Source organism: Schistocerca serialis, chromosome 8 (assembly GCF_023864345.2).
Source record: "Schistocerca serialis cubense isolate TAMUIC-IGC-003099 chromosome 8, iqSchSeri2.2, whole genome shotgun sequence".
Lineage (NCBI taxonomy): Eukaryota > Metazoa > Arthropoda > Insecta > Orthoptera > Acrididae > Schistocerca > Schistocerca serialis.
This window is the reverse complement of record NC_064645.1, coordinates 140,641,309-140,658,228: the sequence shown is the minus strand read 5'-3', so window position 1 is coordinate 140,658,228 and position 16,920 is coordinate 140,641,309. Positions and strand designations below refer to the sequence as shown.

At 45.0% G+C, this 16,920-nt stretch overlaps 1 protein-coding gene and 1 pseudogene across 1 annotated transcript in view; one reads left to right on the top strand and one right to left on the bottom strand.

The window, feature by feature from the left end:
* The window catches only part of LOC126416749 (uncharacterized), an 888,282-nt gene that overhangs the window by 528,965 nt on the left and 342,397 nt on the right, over window positions 1–16,920 (bottom strand). Inside the window, exons 4-5 of the mRNA XM_050084588.1 lie at window positions 6,740–6,997; window positions 6,561–6,622 (exon numbers count right to left, since the gene is read on the bottom strand). Coding sequence (XP_049940545.1) covers window positions 6,561–6,622; window positions 6,740–6,997 — 320 coding nt within the window. The remainder of the gene's footprint in view (window positions 1–6,560; window positions 6,623–6,739; window positions 6,998–16,920) is intronic.
* LOC126417289 (5S ribosomal RNA) lies at window positions 2,613–2,730 on the top strand (annotated as a pseudogene).

Sequence of the window (16,920 nt, the reverse complement as noted above, 5' to 3'; positions counted from 1 at the left end):
CTCAAAAGGACTGAGTGCACCCCACTTGCCAACAGCGATCGGAAGACCTGGACGGTCGCCCGTCTGATATCTAACCAACCCCGATAGCGTTTAAACTGGGTGATCTGACGGTTACTTGTGTTACAACACGTAATTCTACGTTATATACAAATACTTTGAGAAACGACTTTCAACACTTTATATTCGGTGTTAACACATCTCTTTTCCAGAAAAGTATTTCTTACTATTGCCTGTCAGCATTTGATATAATCTTTATTTCTGACACCATCTGTTATTTCGTCGCCCAAAGAGGAAACTTCATCTACTGGTTATTCTGCCTCTTCATCGTCTGATTTGATCCGATTACACTCCACTAACCTTAGCCGGCCAGGGTGGCCGATCGGTTCTAGGCGCTACAGTCTGGGACCGCGCTACCGCTACTGTCGCAGGTTCGAGTCCTGCCTCGGGCATGGATGTGTGTGATGTCCTTAGGTTAGTTAGGTTTAAGTAATTCTAAGTTCTAGGGGACTGATGACCACAGATGTTAAGTCCCATAGTGCTCAGAGCCATTTGAACCATTTTATGTTTACGCGTTCAGCGGAGAGGAGAGAGAGTTTTGTCCCGTGCTTTGTATTTAGAACATTACTTACCTATTATTGTGAGAATTTCACTGCAAACTTTAATGAATTCGGTTCACTGACTGCCTCTTTCCAAAAGCTTTCGAATGACTTTAAAAAGCTGTATCGTTCGAGTAGAGCAAAAAATCATAGTTGAATCTGTATCTGTATACATAAAAAGTGCAAGCAATACAACTCATCGCGGTCTGCTTGAAGCTGTATGTTAGCAAAATGATGTGGAACAGAATACTGAAAACATTTATCTTGTTTCTGTATTATTGTTTGGAAAGTATGTTGTTGTAACAATCCGTAGCGCAGTCTGCGCTCTAGGTTAGGGTGGAAGGTGGTAGTATGAGTTGACGAAATCCACAACTGTGATATCGCAGGAATCACCATACTCCTCGTTATAACGTATATTTTATGTATATATGACTGCCGTTTTCTTGACGACATGAGTCCAAGTAGACGAGTGATGCCGGTACGTTCATTTGCCGGAAAATTCGTTTCCATATCTGGAAGCGTGTATGAAATGTTTGGGGTCACCTCACATATAATGCATTCTTTGTAGAGATCTGATGATAGTCACTGGAGGCAGAAACCTGTCATTCCTCCGGTTTGATACAGTCCGGCACGACTTCCTGTCCTGCGACATCCTCATCATCTCAGAGTGGCACTTGCTCCCAACGTCTTCCATTATTTGTTGGACACACTCCAATCTCTGGCTTTCCCTGCAGTTTTTATCCTGTACGGCTCCCTCAGGTACCGTGAGACTTACTTCCTGATTTATTACACATGCCCTATCATCCTCTTCCTTCTTCTTGTCAGCGTTTTCCAAATATTTCTTCCCTCGCCGATTCGACGCAGACTGCTATCATTTCTTATCATTTAACCTAATTTTCATCATCTTTCTATAGCACTATAATCTCCTCTTCCCTGGTTTACCCACAGTCGTCGATTCATTTCGGTACAATGCTGTGCTGTGCTCCAGGCGTGCCTTGTCGTAAACTTCACTCTGAAGTTACGTTCAAATGGCTCTGAGGACTATGGGACTTAACATCTATGGTCATCAGTCCCCTAGAACTTAGAACTACTTAAACCTAACTAACCTAAGGACATCACCACATCCATGCCCGAGGCAGGATTCGAACCTGCGACCGTAGTAGTCGCGCGGTTCCGGACTGAGCGCCTGAACCGCTAGACCACAGCGGCCGGCTGAAGTTACGTCCAATGTTTGTTAACAGTAGGTCTCTTTTGACTAGGTATGGTTTTTATGTCTTTCGTGAGTGAGCCGGTGGGTTTCTGGTGCCAGGCGATATCGATTCTTACTTCCATCTTTGATGGTTGTCCCTGTGCCTTGTTCTCTTTGCGTCTTTGAGGCAGGCTATTTATGCTGGCGCGCATGCGCAAGTCGAGGAGAGTGGTCCGTGCATGAGCCGAGTCAGTCTGTGACGTGACGTGCTTTCGATGTTGTCGTTGTCGGGAGTTGGCGACACCATGTCACGTGGCACGGCCGTATGCCGTGAGGAGCAACGAAGAAGCATGGACCGCTGCCGGAAAGTATTAAAGTTGTATTGACACGGCTGCCCAGGGGCGACCAGGATTTGCTAATACCTCGAGAGCTATGTGGATGGATGGCTTGTGAATTTAACACGAAGAAGAAAACATTAATCGCCAAGCTTTCGTGGTGGGTTCCTCCTCCTATATATAGTGAATATTATTGTGTACTTAAGGACTGTTGACTGTTGCAGTTGCTCGTGCTAGTGGCCAGCAAAACATTCACTGTAGTGGTGACGAGGCGAGTTATGATCTGGAACGACCATGAAATTATGTTACTAAAGTGGCTTGAAATAGCACCTCGCATTTGTAAGTTTGGATTTGGTGCTTAGTGGCACGCTGAAGATAGCTGGTTCACTTGAACGTCATTTCTTAATTTAGTTGTAGATTTAGAATTTTCTGGTTTTACGAATTAGTGGTAGCTGTTGTTTCTTAATAATTTCTTGTGGGTATGGATTGTCAGGCAACGGCCTTGCCGCAGTGGATGCACCGGTTCCCGTGAGATCACCGAAGTTAAGCGCTGTCGGGCGCGGTTGGCACTTGGATGGGTGACCATCCAGGCCGCCATGCGCTATTGCCATTTTTCGGTGTGCACTCAGCCTCGTGATGCCAACTGAGTAGCTACTTGACCGAACAGTAGCGACTTCGGTCAAGCATACCATCATAACGACCGGAAGAGCGGTGTGCTGACCCCACGCCCCTCCTATCCGCATCCTCCTCTGAGGATGACATGGCGGTCGGATGGTCCCGATGGGCCACTTATGGCCTTTAGACGGAGTGGTACTGGTGGTACTATCGATTGTCACGTCAGGTACTTAGTATCTAGATTTTTTTTATCACAGGAAATTAAGCTCCTTAATTCTGTTCATGGGTCAACTTGTAATATGTTTATATTCAGGTATTGCTTTTGTAACTTGTATACACTACAGTGTGTCTGCCGCTCATGTTTTCCTGTTTTCAGAAACGTGTATAGTGGTCGACGCGAGCAAACCTCGCACTGCGAGCTTGCAGTGTGACGGAAATCTCAGGATTTGAACTCAGGGCCGTCCGGACCCCGTTAACGCGCGATTTCTCTATTCCATTCAACGAGAGGCTTGTTCTAGGCAGAAGATTTTCTACTGCCCAAAGTTTATAAGTTCACCCTCTGGATCGTGTGTTTGTGAAATCGTAACAGATTAACGTTTGCTCGCGTCCATCAAATGTTCATCAAATTGACTTTTTGCCTTAAGCTTGCATAAATGTAAAACTGAGTGATAATAAAAAGAAGTCAGTAAATTTATGAACATAAACACACACAAACGGCAAATTAGACCCTGGTTGTGCCCATACCTAAGTTGCATATTTAAAGTAAATTAAGATTTGGTCATATTGCAGTATGGCTGTGGCAAGACTGAAATAAGTCCTGTTTGCAAGTTCATTTAAGTTACTGCTTCCATTACATCGAAAAGTTTCATTCCTGTATAACATTTTTAAATGACTATATATTTGAAGCTGTTTCTGTGCTCTACCATTCTTTATACTCATTTTTGTGCATTTTTAAATACTAATTGTGGATAGGGCTGCAATATTATTGGGATTTCTGTAGTATGAAAGCTGTGAGTACCCTTGGAAAGGCATTCTCACCTATCTGTATATTAAGTGATCAACTTATAAGATGAGACCTATTCTTTGAAAGATATTTGTTTTATATAATTTACGTAACTATAAAGATGCGCATCTAGCGCGGACGCTAATACATCGATTGCGCAGTCAAAGAAACATTTTAACAGAAGCTGAACTGAACGTTCTGCTTCGATTCAAACAAAAGATGACATTAAAAACTTTTGTAGATCTTCAGATTTTATCGTACTTCTGCTTGTAATGTGAAAGCGTAAAGAAGGTCGTCTTTAAGCCATAAAAAAGAGCGGTCTTGTCAGCGTGAAGACAACATTATTAATTAATAAAACTCGAGTAATTTATGTTCGAAACTGTAAACCGGGACGTTATTGTTATGAAGGTGCTGAACGGTGCAAGAATTGTCTCGAAGGAAGGAGAAAAGTAATGACTGTAATTTGTGATAAAAACGTGAACCAAGAAACTAGTACAGGACAGGCTGAAGTCTGATCGCACCATACAGTTAGAAAATTACTTATGTAAGTTATACTGTTTATAAAGAAGCTCTAATTGCTTGTGAGAATTATTAGAATATACACTCCTGGAAATGGAAAAAAGAACACATTGACACCGGTGTGTCAGACCCACCATACTTGCTCCGGACACTGCGAGAGGGCTGTACAAGCAATGATCACACGCACGGCACAGCGGACACACCAGGAACCGCGGTGTTGGCCGTCGAATGGCGCTAGCTGTGCAGCATTTGTGCACCGCCACCGTCAGTGTCAGCCAGTTTGCCGTGGCATACGGAGCTCCATCGCAGTCTTTAACACTGGTAGCATGCCGCGACAGCGTGGACGTGAACCGTATGTGCAGCTGACGGACTTTGAGCGAGGGCGTATAGTGGGCATGCGGGAGGCCGGGTGGACGTACCGCCGAATTGCTCAACACGTGGGGCGTGAGGTCTCCACAGTACATCGATGTTGTCGCCAGTGGTCGGCGGAAGGTGCACGTGCCCTTCGACCTGGGACCAGACCGCAGCGACGCACGGATGCACGCCAAGACCGTAGGATCCTACGCAGTGCCGTAGGGGACCGCACCGCCACTTCCCAGCAAATTAGGGACACTGTTGCTCCTGGGGTATCGGCGAGGACCATTCGCAACCATCTCCATGAAGCTGGGCTACGGTCCCGCACACCGTTAGGCCGTCTTCCGCTCACGCCCCGACATCGTGCAGCCCGCCTCCAGTGGTGTCGCGACAGGCGTGAATGGAGGGACGAATGGAGACGTGTCGTCTTCAGCGACGAGAGTCGCTTCTGCCTTGGTGCCAATGATGGTCGTATGCGTGTTTGGCGCCGTGCAGGTGAGCGCCACAATCAGGACTGCATACGACCGAGGCACACAGGGCCAACACCCGGCATCATGGTGTGGGGAGCGATCTCCTACACTGGCCGTACACCACTGGTGATCGTCGAGGGGACACTGAATAGTGCACGGTACATCCAAACCGTAATCGAACCCATCTTTCTACCATTCCTAGACTGGCAAGGGAACTTGCTGTTCCAACAGGACAATGCACGTCCGCATGTATCCCGTGCCACCCAACGTGCTCTAGAAGGTGTAAGTCAACTACCCTGGCCAGCAAGATCTCCGGATCTGTCCCCCATTGAGCATGTTTGGGACTGGATGAAGCGTCGTCTCACGCGGTCTGCACGTCCAGCACGAACGCTGGTCCAACTGAGGCGCCAGGTGGAAATGGCATGGCAAGCCGTTCCACAGGACTACATCCAGCATCTCTACGATCGTCTCCATGGGAGAATAGCAACCTGCATTGCTGCGAAAGGTGGATATACACTGTACTAGTGCCGACATTGTGCATGCTCTGTTGCCTGTGTCTAGGTGCCTGTGGTTCTGTCAGTGTGATCATGTGATGTATCTGACCCCAGGAATGTGTCAATAAATTTTCCCCTTCCTGGGACAATGAATTCACGGTGTTCTTATTTCAATTTCCAGGAGTGTATTTAGTGTTTACCAGATTTCTTATTCTATTCTTTTCCTTTATTTTTTTACCTCCATATCATGTTATTTTTGTAAATATCAAACAGCCTTCACTACAGCAGAGAATACTGCGGCATCCTGATCGTAGACAGAAGGCCGCTCCTTGTCTTCTATACAACTCATAGCTGCCCCATTTATTAATGATTTCATTTGCAAATGCAATTTTTTTATTGTTCATTGTTAAAGATCCCTTAGGTAATTATAAAATTCATACTGATTACGTAAAAAAATCCGGGTTGTTCTTTTCCAAATAATAGAAATCCTTGGGTAATCAAAAACTAGCCTCCTTCTGAAAACGATCAGGAGCCGACCAGAAGACGGACGTCTTCGACCGCTTTCGTGTTTCCTGTGGCAAAGCTGCGCCAAACAGGGAACACGACATTCTAGTATGAAATTATCAGATTAAAATTGAAAAAAAAATCAAATATATTATTTGTTTTTTCATATTAGAGGGCCTAGATATGCAAATGTTGTTAATTCATTATTACTGCTGACGAATTCATGTGTCTGTGTAATCAGTAAAGAAGTGTTGCAACTACTAACCAGTTCTGTTACTGGTATACAAGGTTAGAGTGTGTAATCGCCACACCAGTGAGACCAAAGAGGCGAGCCGGATATGAGATGAAAGAGTGGAATAGAGACCAGATGAAAGAGTGGAACAGAGAACCTCGCCAACGTTTCGAGCAGCGCAGTGGCGACTTCACCTCAGCTGGGACCGCTGTCAGAATCAGCAGGTAGTGGATACCACTGTGCACCCACCTGGGACCACTTGCGCTTCTCGGGCACGGTGACGCTGCCGCTGCGCACCGTGACGAGCAGGGCTCCCGCGCCGGAGGCGGGCCTCGCGCCGCTCCCGCTGCCGCCCCCGCTGCCGCCGCCGCCGCCCCCGCCGGGCAGGCGGCAGCCCGAGGACGCGGCCTCCGGCGGCGAGTCGCTGCTGGCGGGCGCCACGGCGGCGGGGCAGCTGTTGATCACCTCCAGCTCCTCCTCCGAGCTGTGGTGGTCGTGGTCGTGGTCATAGTTGTGGTCGCTGTCGCTGGGCAGCGCCGAGTCCAGGAAGTACGGGCTGCAGGCGGTCAGCGCCGCGACGCCCGCGCTCGGGCCCGCAGACGCCGACGTCGACGCCACCGACGGCGCCAGGCTGGGGAACGGACTCACCGCAGAGCCGCTCGACCGCTCCGCCTCGCTCTCCATAGCTGTAACACCAGAGACGGCGCCGTCAGACGGGGGCTATGGCCAGACACTGCGAGGTATACAGGGTGACAACTACTGAACTGTATGAAATACACTACTGACCATTAAAATTGATACACCAAGAAGAAATGCAGACGATAAACGGGTATTCATTGGACAAATATACTAGAACTGACATGTGACAACATTTTCACGCAACTTGGGTGCATAGATCCTGAGAAATCAGTACCCAGAACAATCACCTCTGGCCGTAATGACGGCCTTGATACGGATGGCGTGTACAGGTACAGATACCCATGCAGCTTCAACACGAAACCACAGTTCTTCAAGAGTAATGACTGGCGTATTGTGACGAGCCAGTTGCTCGGCCACCATTGACCAGACGTTTTCAATTGGTGAGAGATCTGGAGAATGTGATGGCCAGGGCACCAGTCGAACATTTTCTGTATCCAGAAAGGCCCGTACAGGACCTGCAACATGCGGTCGTGCATTATCCTGCTGAAATGTAGGGTTTCGCAGGGATCGAATGAAGGGTAGAGCCACCGGTCGTAAAACATCTGAAATGTAACGACCACTGTTCAAAGTGCCGTCAATGCGAACAAGATGTGACCGAGACGTGTAACCAATGGCACCCCATACCATCACGCCGGATCATACGCCAGTATGGCGATGACGAATACACGCTTCCAATGTTCGTTCACCGCGATGTCGCCAAACACGGATGCGACCATCATGATTCTCTAAACAGAACCTTCATTCATCCGAAAAAATGACTTTTTGCCATTCGTGCACCCAGGTTCGTCGTTGAGTACACCATCGCAGGCGCTCCTGTCTGCGTCAAGGGTAACAGCAGCCATGGTCTCCGAGCTGATAGTCCATGTTGTTGCAAACCTCGTCGAACTGTTCGTGCATATGGTTATTGCCTTGCAAACGTCCCCATGTGTTGACTCAGGGATCGAGACGTGGCTGCACGATCCGTTACAGCCATGCGGATAAGATGCCTGCCATTTCGACTGCTACTGAAACGAGGCCGTTGGGATCCAGCACGGCGTTCCGTATTACCCTCCTGAACCCACCGATTCCATATTCTGCTAACAGTCATTGGATCTCGACCAACGCGAGCAGCAGTGTCGCGATACGATAAATCGCAATCGCGATAGGCTACAATCCGACCTTTATCAAAGTCGGAAACGTTACGGTACGCATTTCTCCTCCTTACACGAGGCATCACAACAACGTTTCACCAGGCAACGCCGGTCAACTACTGTTTGTGTATGAGGAATCGGATGGAAACTTTCCTCCTGTCAGCACGTTGTAGGTGTCGCCACCGGCGCCAACCTTGTGTGAATGCTCTGAAAAGCTAATCATTTGCATATCACATCATCTTCTTTCAGTCGGTTAAATTTCGCGTCTTTAGCACGTCATCTTCGTGGTGTAGCAAATTTAATGGCCAGTAGTGTAAAATCGTCATAACTGCTGAACGGTTTGCCTTAGGACGTTCGAACTGCACGGTTGCCGCGGGTCATGACTGGAATTAGTATGGTATGTGCGGTTTGGTTTCGCGATGAAGCCCACTTTTATTTGGATGGGTTCGTCAATACGCAAAACTGGCGCATTTAGGGGACTCAGAATCCGCTTTTCGATCAACGGGTGACTGTGTGGTGCGCAGTGTCCAGTCACGGAATAATCTGTGCGGTGTTCCTTGATGGCGGGGTGACTACCTAACGGTACGTCAAGGGTTTTGGAAGACAAATTCATCCGTATTATCCAAAGTGACCCTGATTTCGACAAGATGTGGTTCACGCAAGACGGAGCCCTACCCAATCGAAGCAGGAGAATGTCTGACGTCCTGGAGGAGCACTTTGGTAGCCGCATTCTGGCTCCAGCGTACGTAGAGGCCACTGGCATGGTACTCGAGTGGCCCTCACATTCTCCGAATCTGAACACATGCGTCTTCTCTTTGTGGGGCTATATTATAGAAAAGGTGTACAGCCCCAAAACCATTGCTGAGCTGAAAACAGCCATTCAGGAGGTAATCGATAGCATCGATGTTCCGACACTTCAGAGTCTCATGCAGAATTTCGCTATTAATCTGCGCCACAGCCGGCCGTTGTCGCCGTGCGGTTCCAGGCGCTACAGTCTCGAATCGCGCGACCGCTACGGTCGCTGGTTCGAATCCTGCCTCGTGCATGGATGTGTGTGATGTCCTTAGGTTACTTTGGGTTAAGTAGTTCTAGGTCTAGGGAACTGATGACCTCAGATGTTAAGTCCCATAGAGCTTAGAGCCATTTGAACCATTTTTTCTGCGTCACATCATCGCTAATGATGACAGGCATATCGAATGTGTCATAACCTACATCCGAATATCTGTGCTGACTTTTACGTGCTGAATAAAGTGTGTGCACGCCACAATTTGTAACTAATTACGGTTTTTTCATATAGTTCAATAGTTATCACCCTGCAGAACCAAAAAAAGTTTCACTCATCACCTAGAAAAACTAAACTTAGGTAATTAATTTTTTGTTTTATTTAGTATTTTATGCATCTTCAGCAACTGTTGTCGTATATAACGAAATAATAAGCAACGAGTTGCATAAAAGAAATTTAATTTCTTTACCAGTTTCGGGCACTTATAGCCCTTCTTCAGAAGGTTATGCCTATCGCATTATTTGCCAATGTCAGTAATAAAGTGCTGTTATTGCTACGCAGTTGGAAACTGGCAATAGCGCCGCTATCATGGATCTCCTTACAGTGACTCCACTGTAGCACCATCTCCAAGTTCCATGGTTGGAGATTGATTTTTTCGAGGTGCCTCTCGTAACCCAAACCCCAGACAATAGTTACAGGACAAAGCATCCCAACATCCATGACTTTTTCCTAACCATTTACAGCTGTCATATCCAGTTAAATATCACACTCCAGACACCTGGGACTATGTCTCGCCTGTAAACTAACATGAAGACACCACCCTCAACTAATCATCCAACAGAATTTCCATAACAGATTAAAACTACTAACCGGTCGAAAATGGGTACTGAAACCCTTCACTGTCCTTCAGACCTACAACGTCTTGACTCGTAGCAACCTCCGCTATGCCATTGTAGCCTGGTATTTGTTTCAAATGGTTCAAATGGCTCTGAGCACTATGGGACTCAACTGCTGAGGTCATTAGTCCCCTAGAACTTAGAACTAGTTAAACCTAACTAACCTAAGGACATCACACACATCCATGCCCGAGGCAGGATTCGAGCCTGCGACCGTAGCGGCCTCGCGGTTCCAGACTGCAGCGCCAGAACCGCGCGGGCACTTCGGCCGGCTTGGTATTTGGTCCACAGTTGTATAGCTCTCTCGTAAACATTGCTGAGCTGAAAACAGCCATTCAGGAGGTAATCGATAGCATCGATGTTCCGACACTTCAGAGTCTCATGCAGAATTTCGCTATTAGTCTGCGCCACAGCCCTTTTCCTTCCGTACAGCTCTGTCCTCCCTTACGTGAATCCTTTATCAAACCATCACTCTCCTCTCCACCTCCACAATTACTGAACATCTCCAGATACACTACACAATCCTCGAACTCAAATAACCCACTTGTTTCCTGTCTACTTTCCAATCGTAATAACGTATCGTATCTATGCAAACACATCGATTCAGCTCTAAATTCACAATTAAATCTCTCTCGTCAACATTAGGGCTTCGCTTCCTATTCTCTCCTAGTGTTTCCCCCGTACGACCACGACCTGACCTAAATGCAAGTTATACCTGTCCAAAATCCCATGCGTCCCAACCATTTTACTCCGACATTAGCATATTCCCAAATACCAACCATCCTCCTCCATAAATAACTCGAACAAAACACCACCAAATATTCTTCGCAAACTACCCTTCTCGGTACAGAGTTTTCTGGTTTTAGAGCTGCCAAGGTCTCGTCAGTTTTTTCAGAACTTAAATTAAAAGTATCAGACTAAATTATATTAATTTCTATTTCACTAGTAATTAGCGTTTTGGTTATATAACAATTATTAATAGACCAATTTCTGAAATAGATAATAAAAACAAGAGTAATACGATACTGGCAGCAAGGAATCGCAACACAAAAACCTCAGTAAAAGCGTGCAGTGTTTTAACATGTCTACATCAGGAGTCAGTCCGTCTAGCCGCAGTGTAAATACCATTTGGTATCCGTCACCGATTACTGACTATCTCGAAGTTCTCATGTTATAGATACTCCGATACTGAACATCAAAGTAGTTTCCATCGAGGGAGCTTGTGCATCTCCAAAAGAAGGTAATCACATAAGTTTGTAAGGCAAATGCAGAAATAAGAAGGATAATATTTGCGAACTACTTCACCTAGTCGAAGAAAGAGGAAATCACAAAAATTTTCACAATAAGAAAGATAAGAAGAAAACAATCCAGCAATATGATTCACTTAGGAATGAAAGCAATAGCAATTACAAGGAAACTAAAGAAAAATAGCTGCTGGGAAAATGAGAAGAAATCTGAAGGAAAATGATCGCCGGAATAATTCATGAAAGTCAGAATAAATTACGGAAAATTCAAAAGCAACGGCGCAAACATTAAGACTGCAAAACAACCGTGCTGTTAAATGCGTTAAATGCGAAGTAGAGAGTAGACAGGCCACGCGGGATTAGCCGAGCGGTCCGAGGCGCTGCAGTCATGGACTATGTGGTTGGTCCCGGCTGAGGTTCGAGTCATCCCTCGGGCATGGGTGTGTGTGTTTGTCCTTAGGATAATTTAGGTGAAGTAGTGTGCAGCCTTAGGGACTGAAGACCTTAGCAGTTAAGTCCCATACGATTTCACACACACACACACACACACACACACGCATACACACACACACAGAGAGAGAGGGAGCGGACAGGTGGAAATACTATACTGAATATCTCTGCCAAACGCAGAAATCGTCTCCTAAACGACGTAAGAAGACGGATGTCCATTCTGTGGACACAGGGGATCCAGAACGAGATTTTGACAAAGTTTTCAAAGACTTGCGACAAGCCAAGGCTGAAGAGCTCAGAAACATTCATTGGGAATTTCTAAAATCATTCATGGAAGTGGCAACCAAGTTAGTGTGTAGGATCTACGTGACTGTAGACATCAGGCTTCCAGTGTAACATCAGCCGAACAATACGTAAGACAGCAAATGTAGGTAAATGCGAGAACTGGAAAAGAATGGGGCGGAATCAGACAGTGGACTTTTCAGAAAAACTACGGCTTCTTGCCTGTCTTGAAGTAACTCAGAACTGAGAGCTGCAAACCAAACAATCAGCTGGATGCCACCACTCGCTAATTCCTCTGAGCTCGGGAGCGGGAATACACTTGTCACGCAACTGCAACGTATCTTGTGTGAACAATCGTAACAGGCAAATAAAGACGTTGCATAACACGATAAGTCTCGCGATGGCATCAGTCACAGCCGCTGCATAGCAGCAGTAGCCAGCTGACATGCCTAAACCTCGGATTGCTCAACAGTCGGAGCGATAAACAAGATACTGAAAAACCGATTTCCTCTCTTCCATGTCATTCAGAAGCGGTTGCCTTATGCAGCAAATGTTTGTGTTTGCAGTAGTTTATGTGTCTACCAAAAGAAAAATCAGGCAAAATAACAAATGAATACCTACAAACATTTCATCCTGACAATACCTGAAACCAAGCTGGCCATACGCCAGGGGTAACACGTGTGTGTGTGTGTGTGTGTGTGTGTGTGTGTGTGTGTGTGTGTGTGTGTGCACGCGCACTGTATACCAACAGGGAGCCTCTGGTACCAAAAGGTATTTTTTTCATATTTTCTCGCTTATCTTTGTATAATTTGTTTTATGTAGTACCGTGTGTCTTATGTTTTATTGTGACGTTCTGCTCGTTACGTCAAGCCTATATCTAAAACTAGGTCCATACTTTACTATAGAAATACAGCGCCCAGCCACTTTTTTTTAATGCGTTTTATTTATGCCAATATGCATTTCGAGTTTGCACCCATCTTCAGCTGGCTAATTACATGTATCTTCAGTTTCTACAGTGGTACAATATCGACAGCAGTTTGGATGCTGCAGCTGGCCTCTGCAAAAGCAACGATTCCGATCTTTTACTTCAATTTCGCGAGTTTAAAGTTACGCACTATCAGTTGTTCATTTTGCTTACATTCTCCTCTCCTTGTTTTTTCTTGGCTTTTCTTCTTTTTTGTAACAGAACAAACACTTTTTGTCACGTATTTTACACAGGCGCACTGCGTTATCCGCCATGTTGTCGACTGACAGTTTTTGTTCACATACAAGCAGTTTATCTATGGACAGAATTATATTTTACGAAAGTTTTGAGGTTCTAGCTAGCATTGAAGTAGATGATTGGAATCGTTGCTTTTGCACAGGCCAGCTGCAGCATCCAAACTGCTGTCGATATTGTACCACTGTACAAACTGAAGATACATGTAATTTGCCAGCTGAAGATGGGTGCAAACCTGAAATGCATATTGGCATAAATAAAACGCATTAAAAGAAAAAAAGTGGCTGGTCGCTGTATTTTTATAGTAAAATATCATTATCCACGGCCACGGAGCTCAACAGTCCAAATAAAATGGACAAATTGTTATAGGTCCAAACTGTTCAAGCCACTGTGAAGTGTATGGCAGATGACACTTTCCATTGTACCAGTTATTAGGGCTTCTTGCTTTTCCACTCAAGCAAGGAACGCAGGACGAATGACTGACTGAACATGTACATGGTCACTGTAATTGGTCTACCCTTGCTTTCACGATATCTACGGGAGTGACATGTAGCAGTTATAGTACATTACTAGATTCGTCTCTTAAAGCTGATTCTTGAATCTTTGTAAATAGGCTTCCACGGGATAATGTAAGTCTGCCTTCAAGCGTCTGTCAGTTCAGTTTCTTCAGCATCTCCGTGACACCTTCCCGTGGGTCAAACAAAACTGTGACGATACGTGCTGTCCTCCTTTGTATACGTTCAATATTCCCTGTTAGTCCTATCTGGTATGCGCCCCACACACTTGAGTAATATTCCAGGTGGATCGCACGACAGTTTTGTAATCTCCTTCGTAGAAGAATTTCATTTTTTCTACTATTCTACTTATGAACTGTTTGCCGCCTTCTTTACCTTAAACTGAGCCTATGTCATCTCTACATTCGATATCCCTACACCTAGATATTTGCAGAAGTTGACCAATTTCAACCGTATGATTCATTGATATTGCAGTCATAGGATACACCGGTTCCCTCTACTCTCCCCCCCCCCCCCCTCCCTCTCTCTCTCTCTCCTGATTTTGTGAAGTGCATAATTTTATATTTCTGATTTAAAGCAAGTTGCCAGTCTTTTCACAAATTTGAAATCTGTTCACGATCTGACTCAACATTTGCGCACCTTATCTCAGACAGTACTTTATCACAGACAACTACATCATCTGCGAGAAGTCCGAGGTTACTATTCATACTGTCTGAAATATCATTAGTATTCTAGGGTCCCGTCACTCTTCCCTGCGGCATACCTGGATTCCTTCTGCATCCAACATGATATACTGCGTCCTCTGAGCCATGTAGTCCTCAGTCCAATTGCAAATTTCGCGTGATAATTGTATCCTGTCGCACGGGCTTTCTGGTTTGAACATACGACCATAAAGAACATACTTGATACTAGGAAATTCAGTATGTAAATAAAGAGAAAGCATGTCACATTTAAAAGAAAGCAGAATATTCAAGATTGGCGATGTTTTACAGAAGCTCGAAATTCAGAGCGGACTTCAATACGAGCTACTTTCAATAGCTTGCACAATGGCACTCATGTCTCGATGTCTGACAAAAATACCAAAAAGATCCTGGTCGTAGATAAGGCATATCAGTGGCAAGACGCCATCAACACTTTCACTGCGCGATAGCAATGGCAATGTTACTGATGACGGCGCCACTAAATCAGAGTTATTAAGCAAAGTTTTTCCAAAATTCATTTACCAAATAAGATACAGTAAATATTCCAGAATTTATACCAAGAACAGCTGTCACCACGAGTAAATTATTAGATACCCCCGGTGTAGCGAACCAGTTTAAATCACTTGATACATCAAATCTTCCGGTTCAGATAGTATACCAGTTAGATTGTTTTTTTTTTTTTCGGAGTATGCTGATGAAATAGCTCCATCTTTAGCAATCATTCATCACATAAAACCGCTTGCTCCACGGAAGATCCGGAAGTAACGACCTGAAAGCTGCACAGTTTACACCCATGTATAAGAAAGGAAATGGAAATAATCCGCTGACATTATAGAGCCTTACCACTGACGTCTCTTTGCAGTAGAATTTTGGTGCATACGCAGTGTTCGAACACTATGAATAACCTGGAAGAAAACGATCTATTGACACACAGCCACAACAGATCGAGAAAATATCGACCTTGTGAAACATAAATAGTCCTTTATTCACACGAAATAATCACAGGGGATTTCAAGTTGATCCCACATATCTAAATTTCAAGAAAAATGTTGACACTGTCTCTCAAAACTGGGTGCTAATCAAACTGAATGCTGGATTCCTGTTTTCCTTTCAGAAAGGTCGCAGTTCACAGTAATTGATGGGGAGACACCACCTGAAACATAAGTGACATCTGGCGTCCCCCAAGGTATCCTATAGCCCTCGGCTATTCCTAATCTATACAAGCAATTTAGGAGACAATACGAGCAGACCTCTTAGATTTTTTGCGGATGCTGTCGATTATCGTCTAGTAACGTCATCAGAACATCAAAAAGAATTTCAAAATGATTTAGATAAGATAACTATACGGTGTGAAAAGTGGCAACAGAACCAGAACAATAAAAAGTCTAATGTCCTCCACATGACAATTAAAAAATGTCCGTTAAATTTCGGTTACACGAAAAATCACAATAATTTATAAGTTGTCAATTCGACTAACCTACAGATTACAATTTCCAGATGATTTCAATTGAAACCATCGCCGCGCGGAGTGCCCGCGTGGTTTGAGGCGCCATGTCACGGATTGCGAGGCCCCTCCCGCCGCCGGAGGTCCGAGTTCTCCCTCGGGCAAGTCAGTTTAAGTTAGTTTAAGTAAAGTCTAGGGACCGATGACCTCAGCAGTTTGGTCCCTTAGAAATTCACACACATTTGAACATTTGAAACCATCACACAGATAATGTAGGTAAGGTGGACGAAACACTGCGTTTTATTGTCTGAGCATTTAGAACATGCGTCAAATCGGCTGAAGAGACTGGCTGTACTACTACTCTCCATCTCACCCTCTGTGGAGTGACGCAAGGCATCGAGAACGTTCAAACAAGCGAAGCTAGTTTTGTATTATCGCGAAATAAGGGAGAGCGTACCATGGATATGATACGCGTGGCAAACATTAAAACAAAGGCGTTTTTAGTTGCACCGAAGTCTTTTCACGAAATTTCAATCGCCAACATTGTTGGCCGAATTTTGTTGACTCCCAATTACACTAGAGACATGATATTCGTAAACAAATAAGAAAAGTGAAGACTCGCGCGAAAGATTTAATCATTCGCTCTTCGCCACGTACTATTCGAGGGTTGAACTGTCGAGCAATAGTCTAAAAGTGTTCCTATGAATCCTCTGCCATGCACTGAAGTTCGAATTACAGAGTGGTTACGTAGATGTAGAAATGGGTATTTTCTATGCGAAGATCTGCAGTGTTTTCGGGAGTGAATAAACAGACCTATACAGAATACAGCAGCAATGGTGAAACATATCTGGCAACTACGATATTGCATTACCTGCGTTGTTCCAATGTACCATGCAATACTCATTCGGACATACAAGCATGTCCAAAGAAATATTGCATTGTACATTGGAACAACACTGGCAGTACAATATTGTATTTATCTGCCGACAGCAGGCAAGCGACTTTCAATTAAAATGTCTCCCCCGT